Genomic DNA, 16,450 nt, shown 5'->3' on the forward strand with positions numbered 1-16,450 from the left:
AAAGAAAGAAAAGACCAAGATGGATGTCAGAGGAGACTCTGAACCTTGCTTCCGAACATCGAGCAGCTAGAGCATAAGGAAGAATTGATAAAAAGAACTGAACAGAAGATTTCAAAGGGCGGCTCGAGAAGACAAAGTGAAGTATTATAATGACATGTATAAAGAGCTGGAGATGGAAAACCAAAAGGGAAGAACACGCTCGGCATTTCTCAAGCTGAAAGAACTGAAGAAAAAAATTCAAGCCTTGAGTGGCAATACTGAAGGATTCTATGGGAAAATATTAAACGATGCAGGAAGCATCAAAAGAAGATGGAAGGAATACACAGAGTCATTATACCAAAAAGAATTAGTCAATTAATCTCTTATGTATGGGACCTATAATCAGGGCTCCAATTTCCTTAAAAACTTATTGCCGTTGAGTAGATTTCATTCCCAAGGCTATAATCTTTACACGGGCTCTGGTGGCACAGTGGTTAAGCATTTGGCTGCTAACCAAAAGGGAGACAGTTTGAATTCACCATGGGAAACCCTATAAGGCAGATCTACTCTGTCCTAGAGGGTCGCTATAAGTTGGAATCAACTTGAAGGCAACAGTTCTGGTTTTTGGAATCTTTAAGGAAGCAGACTGCCACATCTTTCTCTCATGGAGTGGCTGGTGGGTTCAAACCACTGACCTTTAACCTTTGGGTGTTCAGCATTTAACCACTTTGCCATCAGGGCTCCAATTTCTTTACCTTCCCTTATCCATGGGCAGTGCAAAGAGTTAAGAGCTCAACTACTAGCCAAAAAGTGCCATAAAAGAAATAAGTACGAGTCTTATAATAAGGCAGCAACATTTTTAGAAGGAGTAGTCAGAGAAGGTTCTCTGCGAGGTTAACATTTAATGGATGAAGAGAAACCAGTATAAGAGCTTTAGAAAGCCTATTCCAGACAGAAGTAATAACAAGTAATAAGCCCAATGTAGAAAACAGCTTGGAAAATTCTGGGGAACTGATCAAAGACTGATTTGTCTAGAGCATGGTTTTTATGTAGTGTCATAAAGTGAGCTTACAGAAGTAGACAGGGGTCAGCATGGTCTGGTGAGCCATAGCAGAGAGTTTAGATTTTATTCTAGAAAAATGGGAAGTCATGAAAAGGTCTTAGGCAGGGTGCTGATATGATCCTAATTACTTTTTTAAAAACCTCATACTGGCTGCTTTATGGAAAATGGACTGGAGAGGAGCAAGAGTAGAAGCCTGAAGACAGAGCGGGTGATTGTATTAGTCCAGGCAAGAGCTGATGTTGGCTTGGACTAGGTTAGGGACTGAGGGGAAAGAGAAAAAGGGGAAGATGAGCAATATGTATGAAAGATGTAGAACCAACAGATTGGCTGATGGATTGGATATTGTGGTTAAGAGAAGTGGAGGAATCTAGGACGATTTCCAGTTTCCAGCTTTAGTAACTAAGTGGTAGGTGGTACCATTTATGGACATAGGCAAAATGAGAGAGGACCAGGTTGGGGCTAATTGAAATTGAGAGTTCCATTACAAACATGTTAACTTTGAAATTTTTCTGAGATGTTTAAGTGGAGATGTCAGGCAGACAGTTGACTATTAAGTCTGTGAAATCTGGCTAAATAAAAGAAGTCTGAGCTGGAGGTGCAAATTTGGAAGTCAACGATATAGAGATAGTTTCTGAAGCCATGGGAGTAAATGAGATGACCTAGGAAGAAGAGTAGGAAGTAAAGGGCAGAGCATTCTGGCCTAAGTTCTAAGAGGCCCCACATCTTCCCCAGTGATAGAAGTCCCACAAGTGTCTGATAAGGAAGCTGAGCAACTGAATCTCTTTCTGATTCTATGAAAAGATAGGTACGGACTTGCTGTTAGTTGGGGGAGTAGGTGAGATAACTTTTGTTGTTCTTAGGTGCTGTCAAGTTCATTCCAACTCATACTGACCCTATGTACAACAGAACAAAACACTACTCAGTCCCCTGTCATCCTCACAATCATTGCTGTTTAAGCCCATTGTTGCAGCCACTGTGTCAATCCATCTCACTGAGGGTCTTCCTTTTTTTTGTTTACCTTCTACTAAGCATGATGTCCTTCTCTGAGGACTGATTCCTCCTGGTAACGTGTCCAAAGCATGTGAGATGCCGTCTCACCATCCTCACTTCTAAGGAATATTCTGGCTGTACTTCTTTCAAGACAGATATGTTCGTTCTTCTGGCAGTCCATGGTATATTCAGTATTCTTTGCCAACACCATAATTCAAAGGCATCAATTCTCCTTTGGTCTTCCTTATTAATTGTCCAGCATTCACATCCATATGAGGTGATTGAAACACCAAAACTTTGTGGGAAGGCCCCATCAATTTATTCATTCACTGTATGACTTTTTTGGGTCAAGAAATACACTAGGTGCCAGGAACATAAAGATGAAGGGACATAATCCCTCCCAAGCAAGAAAGAAAACACACCTGTGCCCATAACAATTTGGCATGATGAACATTCTAATCCAGGCTTGCACAGGAGCAGTGGGAACACAAGGATGAACACACTGACGTCTGCCTGGCCAAGGACTGAAGCAAAGTTAACCTAAGCAGTGAGAGGAGCTGAGCTTTACAAGAGTGCTCTGAGGCCAGAATGGCCTTTTCCCCCTTCTATTGTTTGTTTGTTTTGTTTTAAAACAAAATATTGTGCTTCCTAGGATAAACGTAAAATCATGACAGGTTGGTGGGGGCAAAAAGGAGGCTTTGGTTCTCTAACCATTGACAGTAGAGAACAGCCCTTTCCAATAAGCATGAATCAATCAGGTGTGGGTGTGGAATAGGGGTTAGGGTTAGAAGAAAAAGTGGAAGGAGAGAGTGGTTTATTGCTGTTCACACACACAAAAAAAGGCAATAAAATACTTTGCCCTGAACTGCATAAGGGTCATAGTCGGTATGATAAACTATCATTTAACATGAGGAGGAAATTGAAGTTTCATTTCCTTGCTTTTGTGGCACCCCTTGAATTCAGTTGATGACACCATTCAGTCAGTTAGCATGAGGCCTGCCTTACCAATTTTGTTTTGCAAAACAAAGCTAGTCACGGTCAAACTCAGTTGGTCCATTCCATAGATTAACATGAGAGGCCCCAGGAAAGCAAGACAGCTGGGCTAGATCTGGCTGGGAAACGTTAGGTTAATCCCAGGCCAGCCTGGTAGGGAGCTTCATCAGATCTTTCAGGCGCCCTGGCACCGTCCCACTCCTCACCCCTCCAAGAGCTTCTCACACTCACCAGTGTCCTAGGGTTGACTCTAAATAATCTTGAGAGTTTGGAGGACAGCTTCTTCCTTCTCAGGCTGATTTCTTTATACCCAGGCTGGGTAACATGATGTGGTAGAAAGAGCTTGGCCTAGAATCTATATGAGTACGAACTGGGAAGAAAGGAAAGTTGAAATAAATGACAATAATACATAATTTCTCTCAAATCCTGGCCTCTAACAGGTACACAACCTAAAGAAAACAGTGAGGCTGAAAATACTGTTAAAGTTCTACTGAACAGCCAGGCATTTCTTGTTGGCTCTGTAGCTAACGTATTTGAAAAGAATTGTTGATTCTCTTGGAGAATGATCCGAGCCCATTTCTCCATGTCCAAAATTTCCTGAAAAACTGAGACCACAACATGGAGCTCTTCAAGGTTCCCATTTAGCAGAGATAAATTCTATTGTCTCTGCCTTTCTGAATTCTGATTTCTCTTGTGAAAAAGAATCAACTCTGCCAATAATGCATAAGGACTGTTGAAGAGCCAAGGAAATCTGCACGTGCACAGAAGCTACCAGAATAGTAATGGGGCCCATGTTCCAGAAGAGGTTAAGGTGATGTTTTAGTTCCCTGAAGGTTGTATTGCAAGTTTCCAAAAGAATTTATTCCTGCAACCTTACGTGACTATCAATACAGTTTAATTTTCAGGAAATCAAGAGAGGCAATTCAGTATTGTGGAAAAAGTGCTGCTGACTTTGCCATGCAAATAACTTTCTGAATTTCAAAATATTATAAAAAGAAAAAAAAAAAACATTGCCATCGAGTCAATTCTGACTTATAGCGAGGGGGCTGAATTAGTTTATTTTAGATATTCACAAAATTTTTTTCAAATTCTAAAATTCTATTTTGAGCCTCTATGTTTTTCTATCCTGACAGTTCTGGCCTTCATGTAATGACCCTTGCCAACTGCCATACAGAATAATTTAGACCTAGTTCTACTTTCTAGAAACTTATGCCCATAAAATAACAATAGTCGGATGTTCTTGATGTACAAATAATCTTATGGTTAGATTTCATTAATTTGAATTTTGTGCTGAAGGAATCTTATTTGTATCTTACATTGAAAAAGGGTTTACTATTACTACCACAAATAAGATTGCAGGTGGAGGTTTTTAACTGCTCAGGACAACCTTTTCAAGCACTGCTTTTCAAGGGGCTATATGGCACCTAGCACATGAGAGCAGCACTCTGAATGTGAGCCAAAAATCTGAGTCTAGTAGAGGTTCAGTCATTAGCTTGATTGGTGACTGTGATCATGTTTCTCAGCCACCCTGAACCTCATTTGCTTCAACTATAGATGAAGGGTCTGGACTACATGGTTTAAAATTAATTGACAAGACTTTTTTTTTTTTTTTTTCCAGATAGATACGTAATCAACTAGCGGCTAAACGTAAATAAAGGCATTAGTGTCTTTAATGACATGGTGAATAAAAAAGGATTTGGAGATGTTTTCTGAGCAATGAGAGAAGAGAACCTATGATTGCCAGCCACAAAAAGCAATAGCATAGACTGAGTATAAAGCCCCAATATCTACTCCGTTGGTTTATACACAATAAACTCATTAAATGAATGAACATGGTTTGTACCCAAGGCTTAGTAGGCCCTATAGGAGAAACAAGAAGTTTCCCATGTCTGTGAAAAAGCACCATGAACTAGGAGAAAGGCTTCAGAGCCAAACATAATCGAGTCCAAATGTTTAGCTCTACTAATTAATTCCTTGCTATGACCTCTAGGCCAATATCTAGATATATACATAAATCAGTTAAATAAAAATATTAGAAGTAAATAATAAAAGCTAATATTGAGGGTTTATTCTATGCTACCAGGCACTGTCAGTCATTTTTACATATATCATTTAATCCTCAACCTATGACATAGGTACTAATACTATCTCCATTTTATGTTGTTGTTGTTGTGTGTCAAGTCAATTCCGACTCACAGCAACCCTATAGGACAGAGTGAAACTATCCCATAGGATTTCCTAGGCTTTAACACAGTGGTTAAATGTTTCGCTGCTAGCCAAAGGGTCAGCAGTTCAAATTCAGCAGCTGCTCCTTGGAAACCCTATGGGGCAGTTCTCCTCTGTCTTATAGGGTCACTATGAGTCGAAATTGACTTGATGGTAATGGGTTTGGATTTTTAATCTTTACAGGAGCAGATCTCCAGGTCTTTTCTTCTGAAGAGCCACTGGTGGGTTTGAACCTCTGAGTTTTAGTTAGTAACTGAATGCTTAACCACTGCAACACTAGGGTTCCCTCTCCATTTTATAGATGAAGAAACTGAGACTTAGCAAGATTAAGCACAGTTACAGAGTTAGAAAGTCATTAAATAAAAACTACTCTGCTGCCTCCAAAGACCAAATACTAAACTATTACACCATACTGTCCACTACGTTATGTCAAGGGAGTATATTATCAAGTGCCAGACAAGTCAGAATTAAGCAAGAGTAATTTACCAATGAGGGGCCCTGGTGGTGCAGTGGTTAAAGCGTTCAGCTGCTAACCAAAAGGTTGGCAGTTCAAACCATTGGAAACCATACGTGGAAGTTCTACTCGGTCCTATAAAGTCGCCATGAGTTGGAATCAGCTCAACAGTAACGCGTTTTTTTTTTTTTTTAGTTTACAAGCAAGTAGCCCTGGTGACGCAGTGGTTAAGCATTGGGCTGCTAACCAAAAGGTCTTGGCAGTTCAAACCCACTAGCCACTCTGTGGGAAAAAGATATGGTAGTCTGCTTTCTTAAAGATCATAGCCTTGGAAACCCTATGGGGAAGTTTTACTGTGTCCTGTAAGATCACTGTGAGTTAGAATCAACTTGACAGCAACAGGTTTACAAACACAGAGACAAGATTGTATTAGAACAAAATTACAGAAAGTTATCTCCCAGGCAAAGAAGGAAAGGAGAGTAGGAGAGTCTTCCAGGGTTTGTGATGTGGGGGAGAGGGAGGAAAGGAGGGGAACTGCATTAGCAAGTGACCACTGAAGTTAGAGCAGAGTCCCTAAAAGCAGGTTCTGGGGAGATAAGCTTGGAAAGATCAGCACTGGCCAGTCTGTGTCAGCCCTGTATGACAGGCCAACAAATAAATTTTTTTTAACCGTATTAGGTACACACTAGACGCTCAATAAGTATTTGATTAAATGTCAAAAAGCAGAGAGGAATTAATTTCAAACGTAGCTACCCAACGGAAGTAGAAACCTGTTTTTGACAAGAACAATATCCATTCAACTTGAGTCGCCTGGCCAATTGGAGCAGCAGCAAATCACATTAGCGCACCGTTCTCAATATCTCCACTCTGTAATATGCTTCATAATTTCAAAATCTTCACAGCAGCTTATGTGGAAGTCAGGGGTGTTCCAAACCTACTGATAAAGATGAAGGGAAGAGATCAAGATGAAGGCAGGAAAAAAGGCTTTTAAAAGAGTAGAGTTTTAAAGAGGGAGAAACTTATGATAGGAAGACACAAGGGCATGAAGTCCGATGAAAAGGCAAACTCCAGTGGTTTAGGAGATCCCAGGGTCAGACCTCAGAGTCAAGTAATTACTGAAGAGCTGAGAGAGGAGGACTTGGAGGCTCCTAGAGTATATAGGAAACTGGACAAAGAAAGGGTCTAGCTTCTTACATGCAAGAGAGTGTTCAGGTTGGGAACTGCCACATTCGCAACAGAAGGAGGAATGTGATTTCACCAATGGGATATTCCCTTAATGATATTACATTTTTACTTAATTTAGGGTATATATTGTGTTTCTCACCACAAAGATCACAATGATTTCAGATATTACATTTTCTCTAAACCATCCCTGAGAGGCATAAAGGAGCTCATAATGGTTTCCACTTGGTGTGTTGACCCTACAGTTCTGAAAGGTGCAAACAGGCCAGGTTAATGGCATGAACTTGACGAGAACTTGGGAGTCCTACTAGATAGAGTACTTTATTTTAATTGAGCTCAAAACAAAAGACTGAAGCTTTAAAATCTAAAAATTTTCATTTGGATGTTTAGTCTGTACTGAGTTAGATGGTTAGAAGCTTGGCATGACTAATTCTTCACAGTCCATTTGCTAAATGACACATTATAAAAGCACCACTGAAGGGGATGTGCTTGTTTCCAAAGCTTCAACCTCATTGCAGACTGATTGCTTTATATTGGTCCTTGTCTAACCATTTTATGGTGCAAGGAGGCTCTAACCACATATATATGTTAAAGATTCCTTCAAATGTTCTCACATTGGCAAGGACCAGAAACACTAGATAAAGTCCAGAGAGCTTGTCATTCTGGCTCCAACATACAGGCCACCCAGAAGGATCAGGGTTTTACAATCCTATACAAGACTTATTAACCCCTGAGATGCTTATTCTTATAAAACAGCCTAACCCTGTCCATCCTACGATAGATACCTTATACTGAAAAGAAACCAGCTTCTAGTAGAACTAGCTTACCAATTAAGTAAACTCAGTAAGGCTACACCAAAATTTCAAAACTGAACATTGAGAGAGACAGATCGAAATTCTGGCGATAGAAAGTTTAAAGATGCAGAAATTGTGGTTTAGATTGACATAATGTTGGTAGTTTGTATTTTTCAAAGGCTTTGCTCATTTCATCTAAGTTTTTGAATTTATAAAGTTGCTCATAATATTCTCTTATTATCCTTTTAATATCTGTAGGATCCTTAGTGATCTGATAACTGTGGGCTGAATGAGCATAATTGGCTTAAGAAAAAAAAAAAAAAAGGAAAAACTTTTGAAGCTGGTTTGACAGACCATATGAAGTCATAACTTTTCCAAACAGCATTCCCCCACCTCAGCCAAGGAATGCAGATGAGGTGGTGGGGGGAAGGGTAGAAATGGAATTTTTTTATGGTTCTAGTGATGGGCTGTTGGTCTGATTAGTTGCCCATTTGTCTGCAAGCTGCTTTCTCCTCCCATTCCTGCTCCTGGCCATCACAGTGCAGCTGCTGGCCAGGAAGCCTGAGGAAGGGGCTCCCTCTGGAGTTGATGGCAGTGGCACTTTGGGAAGTGCTGGCAGGAGGTGGGCTATAAAAAACAATTTGGCCCGGGAACAAAAGGCATCAATCACAGCACTGTCATCAACCCCTGATTTGGATGGGGAGAGAATTTTCTGGGTCACCCTGGAAGCAGGAAAGGAACAGACATCTTTTTAGTCATCTCCCCTTTCCAATGGACTAAAGGTACTGATCACAGAGTCTAATTAATTTAATAGAAAAGCTAATGCCTCACTGCTTCAAAAAGATCTTTTTCTTTACTCATGTACTTTGGTAAGGTGGGAGAAACCTATCTCAATTTGCAGTCTCCATCTGAAATCACTATTGGACTTTAAAATCAAATTTCTCTGTGAGAGGCTCTCATAAGCCTGGGAATTTCTGAGGTTTAATTAACCTTTGGAAAGCAATTACTGTATGGCTCTTCAGTGAGGAGACTAACAAAAATAAGTAACCCAAAAAAAGAAGCAACTGCAGTCACAGAGATAACAAATGCGGAAGAGAAAAACTGGGCCATCCCTGAATAAAAAATCAAAGCTTAATCTAAATGTTCTTATAAAGAGTTAATTACACAAGAGAAGTGGCAGTATTTCTGAGCTGGGAGAAAAAAAAAAGGAGCGTACGTCTCAAATACATCTGTGACACTTTCAAATCAAGCTGGTCTAAGGCACCCTGAAGCCAGGGCAGACAAGGTATTGCCCTGGGCTCTTAAGCAAGAGCTACATACACTTCAACCCCCCCAAAATAAAAGCTGAGGTAGGAGTGCCCAGTTTAAACATGTACCGTATTTACCATTTCTTGGCTAGCTACAGGAAGGCTGGTAAGAGGCCTGGGGAGAGAGGCAGTTCTAGGTATCTCCCCAGATCCCTAAAAGATGGATTCAAGAATCTAAACTTCTGTTTAGTTCCATGTCATAAATGAGCTGCATGCATGTTTGTTTCCTTCTTTGGCTCTCTTTTGTTTAAATCCTGGAAAAAAGGGACAAAATGAAATTATGTATCTTGATTAACAAGGATACCACACTATTATTCTATGTCAAAAAGATGCATTAATTAAATGACAAATATGTCTGTAGCACCCAGTGGCACCATGGAAGAAAGTCCTGGCAATCTGCTTCCGTAAAGATTACAGCCAAGAAAACCCTATGGGGCATTTCTTCTCTGTGTAACACATGGGGTTGCCATGAGTTGGAATTGACTCAACAGCGGCAGGTTATTTTGGTACCACCTCACAGGTTATGTCAGAAGGCAGACTTCTCTTCCTAGTTACCTAAGAAGGCAGTCTTAAGAACGTAGTTTATATCTTAAGTCTCTTTTAGTCTAAAACATTTCCTTTTCTCATGATGCCAATTTGTTGAAAAGACCAAGGTAGCTGTCCTGCAGTATATCTGATCTTCTGTATTTTTCTGGTTGCTTCTTTAAGGTGTCCCTTAGATGGTCATTCTATCGCCTATATTACAGTAAGCTAGACGTTTGACCTAAAGGCTTAGTAATTTTAAGGTATATACTTTTGGCTAGAACACATCATAAATGAGTAGTATATTTCACTCTATATCAAATCAGGAGCTACAAAGTGTCTAAATGTCTCCCCATCAATGATGGGAGAAATTGATCACTACATTATGGTGATGGCAGCCAGATCTTTACTCTTTCATTTCCCCTAACTTTATTTTATGAAAATTTTCAAAATAGAGAAAAGTTGAGAAAATAGTACAGTGAATACTCAGTACTTACCACTTATATTGAACAACTGTTAATATTTTGCTACCTTTCTTTTTCTATACATGTATAAAATATTTCTTTTTTGCTGTACCATGTGAAAATAAGTTGTAAACACCATAAAATTTATCCCTAAGAAATGCATCACCTAAAAAAAATGGCATTCTCCTTTTATAGCCATATAATTTTCACTCTAAGAAAGTTAGCAATTATTCCCTAAGATCATCTAATATTTAGTTCATATCTAAATTTCTTCAATTGCCTTCCACAGATCTTTTATAGTTTTTTTTTTTTTTTTAAGCCAGAATCCAGTTAAGATTCACTCATTGCATTTGGTTGACTCTTTAATCTCTTTTCATCTAGAACAGTTCTTTCTTACCTCTACCTTTTGTTTTATAAATGAAATCGACTTTTTGAAGAGACAAGGCCACTTTAAATATTTACTTTTAATAAATATGTTTTACAACTTGAATTTTTTTAAGTAAATTAAAATTTCTTTGAGAATTCAGTATTTTACAAGATTTTTTTGAAATTAGCAACTTTTCACAAAAACATAATTGGGGAACACCTAGACTGTTTGGTAGGGAAACCAATCACTCCTGTTTGCTTGTGGCTGAGGAGGCTCCGGGGATTTAGGACTTTCAGTGACACAACTAGGAAAGTCCCAGGCAAATGGGGATGTATTATCACCCTACCAATTGGTCACCCTTGGAGGGTACTTATTAATATGCAGAAAAAAGCTATGTAAACAAATAAAATCATCCCTGGGTTCAGATCATTTTCATTATACCAATTATTTGTATACTCACACCTTTTTAACTATCTGAATTAATTATGCATCTAGATATACGGTATATGCTAAAATATAACTGAAATTCTATCTTCTCAACCTTAAGAAAAAAAATCTAGAAGCATCTTACATCAGCCATTTATTACTTAATTTTACGCCATTGTTAAAAGCATACCCTAAATATATTTTTTACTTTAGATAATATTATCTGCTGCTTAAAATACAGTGATTCTTTAAAAACTTTAATTTTCAAAAAGTAATTTATTTCACACATAGTCACTTAAATCTTAAGAATTAAGTTTTTTTTTAATTTAAAGTAGAAGCACATCCTTTTGTGATAAGATAGTTTATAATTTGTTCTTCAGAGGACTTCATTTTAATAAGGTTCTTCTGTAACTGGACGGTGAGAAAGTTTAGGTTTGTTGGGATTATTTTCCAGCAGCCAATCAGCTAGCCAAATCTATGGGAAAAGAAAAAAATCCTTAAATTAATAAACATTTAAATATTTCATTTCAGTATATATCAATTGAAAACTTAAACAAGTGTCAAATCATTTTAAGGATAACAGGAAAATGACCATTAAAAATAGAAATACTAAGTTTTACATTATGCAAGTTTGTCAAGTATATATGGCAGTCTTGAAAATAATGTTAAAAGCAAGTATTTACTGTAGAACTTCATTAGAATATACAGATCCATATAACAGAATACATGCCCAGATTTAGAGTTTAATATGTGATAAAGGAGGCTTCATAAATCAACACTCAAGAGACAACTGGTAAAGAAAAAAATAAATTTAGATCATCAACTTGTGTTATATACAAAAATAAATGCAATATACATGAAAAAGTTAAACATAAAACATCTAGAAATGAACATTTAGCAGTACTTTGGATGGCATAGAACTTTCTAAACTTAGATGTGAAAGGAAAGCTCACAATGGGGGGGTAGAATGAAGGTATGACTTACTGAATACTTTTAAAATGGCAAAATTGAAAATTAAACAACACAAAGGGAAATATTTTTGCAGCAAATAATATCAAATGTTGATATAACTAATATATAAGAATTCTTACAAAACCCCAACAGAAGAGTGGACAATACCTAAACACATAATTCACAAAGAAGGAAATACAACATAAGGAGGAATGTTTAACCTCAGTAGTATAGTAAATATATACAAGGAAATTAAAACAATCAAATACCATGTTTCTTTTGCCTATTATCAAATCCCCCCACCCCCAGATATTTTTAAACCTATACCTAATATTAGTATGGATGGGGTAAAATGGGAATTATCATACATTGTACAATGTGCGATACACATACACTGGGGGAACTCCCAAATCTAATGCCTAGAAATAATCTTTAAACCTTGAACTGAAAGGATCCCATGAAACCATCGTTAAACTAACAGTTTAGCCCAATTAATAAAGAATGTTTGCCTCGAGCATTAGTGCTATTACAAAGAATTATCTATATGAGTGTAAACCAACAACAGTTGATCTAAAGCACAGATGAGAACTTTTAAGTGGCTGAGAACCTAAATTAATGGTGATGAAATAATATGAGTAGAGATAAAATGGTGACACAAAGTGAAGTATGTAACCAATGTTATTGAACTGTTCATGTAGAAATTGTGAATGGATGTATGTTTGGCTGTATATTGCCACCAAAAATAAATAAAATATTGTTTAAAAATGTGAAATGACAGTAGGTATGATAACCTGAAAATATTTATATTAAAAATGATAATGCAAAAAAGGCAAGAAAATTCTGAAAAAGGAAAGTAATTGGAAGGTCTACAACTACCTGATTTTAAAATATATTTATAAAGCTACAATAATTAAAGCAGCGTGGTACTTACAAATGAACAGATGCATAGATAAGTGAATCAGAAGAGAAAATACAAAAATAAATCTAAATGCATGCATGAATTTAGTATATGTTAAGAGTGGAATCTTAAATCTGTGAAGATAATATGGATTGTTCAATAAGTGGTGTTGGTCAACTGGGTAACCAAGTGGGAAAGAAAATCAGATTGGCTCCCTATCTCACTCCTTACAACAGAATAAATTCCAGATGGAAATGGAACCATGTAATGTGCTAGTAGAAGGCAACATGAGAGGGTGATTTTATAATCTTAGACCAGTAAGCCTTCTTTAAACTTGCGAGAAACCCAGAAGCCATAAAGGAGCTGGATAAATTAAGCTACATTAAAATTTTAAAAATTTACATGGCAAAATACGTCATGAATATGGTCAAAAGACAAGTGATAAACTGAGAAAACTACTGGAAAATACACATACCAGAAACAGTTAATTTCCCAAACACACAGAGTTCCCATATAATAGGGAAAATAGCTAGCCCCCAAAAGAAAAATCGGCAAAGGGCACAAGCAAGAAGTTCACAGAAATGGAAACGGAAATGGCTGTAAGTAGCATATCAGAAAAGATGCCCAAACTCATTCAAATAAAAGTAATCACAAATTAAACTGTGAGGTACCATTTTTCACCAATCAGTTTGGCAAAAAACATAAAGCCTGAAAACATATCAGATACCCTCTCATTCACTGCTGATTGGCATATAAAATAGTACAATCACTGTAAAAAGTAATTTGGCAATATTTACCCAAATAAAAAATGCAAACTTGACTCAGCATTCCCATTTCTAGGAATTTTTTTTTACAAATAAATGGTATGCTGACACATGAATGAGGATATTTTTTGTAGCATTGCTTGTAATAATAGAAGAGCTATGAAAAACCAAAATGTTGAACATTTTGATATTCAAGTATATCTCTACTTCTTTCATTTGAATTATTATATAAATTATACACAAAAACAATGGTTAGCAATTGAAAGATACAATCACTGAAAACACATTTAAAGACGATGCTTTTTTTAAGAGTTAAAAACAGCAAGAAAACAAGTCACCAAAAGTTATACATGAGGCAACAGAGAATCCCTGATGGAGCAGGAGAAAAGTGGGATGCAGACTTCAAATTCTAGTAGAAAGACCAGACTTAATGGTCTGACTGAGACTGGAGGGACCCCAGAGATCATGGCCCCTGGACTCTCTGTTACCCAAAACTAAAACCATTCCTGAAGCCAACTCTTCAGACAAAGATTAGACTGGACAATAAGACATAAAATAATACTTGTGAGGAGTGTGCTTCTTAGCTCAAGGAGACACATGAGACTGTGTTGGCAGCTCCTGTCTGGAGGTGAAATGAGAAGGCAGAGGCGGACAGGAGCTGGTTGAATGGACACGGGAAATACAGGGTGGAGAGAAGGAGTGTGCTGTCACATTGTAGGGAGGGCAGCTAGGGTCATATGACAATGTGTGTATAAGTTTCTGTATGAGAAACTGACTTGAAATGTAAACTTAAAGCACAATTTTAAAAAAAGGGAAAAAGTTACAGATAAGAAAGATCTAAAATGGAAAAATGGACATGAAATCGTTTTTCAAGACTTAATTTTAAAATTGCTCTCAATTCTTTTACCATTTCAAAGAATACAATGTCTTAAACATGAAAACTATAGACAATACTTCTTTAGAGCAAATAAAAAAATTTCTTACATAAGGATCTTCTGGTTTTTGCTTACAAAGCTCTGTGAGTCCTTCAAGCAGAGTTGGTGTTACATATAAATTCAGATAATCCTTAGCAGCTTGTCCAACTGGAATTGGCTCAGCTATCACTGCAAATACAAATATATTCTCATTAAACATAAATAATGAAATATTATTCAGTTGTTAAAAAAGGATGCCTTCAAAGAATTTTTAATGGCATAAGAAATGTCCATAATATAAAGTTAAAGTTAAAAGAAAAAAGGAAACACAACTATATACATAGAATAAAAAAAAACCTAAACCCATTGCCCTCCAGTCGATTCTGACTCACAGCGATCCTATAGGACAGAGTAGAACAACCCCATAGGGTTTCCAAAGAATGGCTAACCGGTGAGTTCAAACTGATGACCTTTTTTGGTTGGCAGCAGAGTGCTTAACCACTGTGTCACCAGGGCTCCTCATAATAAAAAAAATAGTTTGGTTAAAAATACACAAGTACACAAATACAGAGAAACAGTAAGCCTAGAAAAGACAAGCAAGAAGCACATCAAAATGTGAATAGTGATCATCTGTAAGATTCTAAATTTGTTTTACACTTCTTCCTTTTTTGCATCTCCATGTTTTCTACAATAAATATTATTTTCATACTGAGAATATTATAAAAAAGAAAAATATGAATGAATATGTAAAAACTAGATTAATGGAATCATTCAATAAATATTATTCAGAGCTCACTATATAGCAATCACTTTTCTACGTGGTGCAGACAGAATAGTGGATAATAGCTAGTTCTTGTTTTCTTATAGACCAGTGAATACACATATAAAATCTACTTCTTTACGTATAATACGTATTAGCATTTCTGCTCTATTTTATTTTTCAGGTTTTTAAATAAATTATGTAACACATTGGGAGACTTAGTCTTTTTTAGCTTTGAGTACTACGTAAGTAAACTAGACTTGCAATAAAAATATATATATATTTATACACAAAAGAAAGTATTTTATAAGTCTTAGTAGGTCTTTTAAAGTTGATTTACATCAATGTGCCACTTTTGATAAAGTTTAAAGAGTGAAGCTACTGGTCTCATGTCTTCAGATCTAAATTCTCACTGGTCCCAGGAGGAAGGAGGGTGAAAGGACAGATTTCATATGACTGACTAGTTTGTGGACTCAGTCTCAAGGAAACAAAGACTGACAATGGGAGGAAAGATGACAGAAAAAGCTGGGAGAAGCCTGGGTAGGTGTTGGGTAAAAGTCTCTGTTATAGCACCTTTCACAGCACTGATCACTGTCATAATTTTTGTTTTATTTTGGTTAAACATTTCTATCTCCCGTATTCTGTAAGTTCCACAACAGTCAGGACCGTATTTGTCAGGTTCACTGTTCCTCGTGCCCAGGTCCTTTGTAGCTTTTTTTTTTTTAATAATATTTTATTGTGTTTTAGGTTAAACTTTACACAGCAGATTAGATTTCCCTTTAACAATTTTTATACAAATTGTTCCGTGCCATTGGTTTTTTTTTTTTTTTTTTAATTGGTTACATTTTTTACAATGTGTTAGCATTCTCATTCTTTCCATTCTGTTTGTTCTGTTTCCATTGATTAGCTTCCCTTCCCCTCCTTGCCTTCTCATCTTTGCTTTTGGGTAACTGCTGACCGTTTTGTTTCATATAGTTAACTGTTTAAGAGAGCTCGTTACTTGCAGGTGATATTGTTTATTTTACAAACCAATCTATTATTTGGCTGAAAGGTGACCTGCAGAAATAGCTTCAATTCCAAGTTTAAAGGGTATCTTATGGCAATAGTCGTGGTTCCTCTAGTACCTATTGGTCCAGTAGGTCCATTAGGAATTTGAGTTTTGTTCTACATTTTTCTCCCATTCTATCTGGGACCTTCTACTGTGTCCCTGGCCAGAACAGTTGGTAGTTGTAGCAGGGTACCATCTAGTTCTTTTGGTCTCAGGTTTGAAGACGTTGTGGTTCGTGTGGGCTGTTAGTCTTGTGGACTAGTTTCTTCTTTCAGTCTTTGATTTCCTTCATCGTTTTTTGCTCCAGACGAGTAGAGACCAACCGTTGTATCTTAGACGGTCATTCTC

At 37.1% G+C, this 16,450-nt stretch overlaps 1 protein-coding gene across 1 annotated transcript in view; it reads right to left on the reverse strand.

Moving 5' to 3' along the window:
- Positions 1 to 11,007: 11,007 nt before the first annotated feature.
- Positions 11,008 to 16,450, reverse strand: part of NME5 (NME/NM23 family member 5) — a 21,817-nt gene continuing 16,374 nt past the window's right edge. Inside the window, exons 4-5 of the mRNA XM_023549331.2 lie at positions 14,365 to 14,483; positions 11,008 to 11,242 (exon numbers count right to left, since the gene is read on the reverse strand). Coding sequence (XP_023405099.1) covers positions 11,159 to 11,242; positions 14,365 to 14,483 — 203 coding nt within the window. The 3' untranslated portion in view covers positions 11,008 to 11,158. The remainder of the gene's footprint in view (positions 11,243 to 14,364; positions 14,484 to 16,450) is intronic.

Source organism: Loxodonta africana, chromosome 2, assembly GCF_030014295.1.
Source record: "Loxodonta africana isolate mLoxAfr1 chromosome 2, mLoxAfr1.hap2, whole genome shotgun sequence".
Lineage (NCBI taxonomy): Eukaryota > Metazoa > Chordata > Mammalia > Proboscidea > Elephantidae > Loxodonta > Loxodonta africana.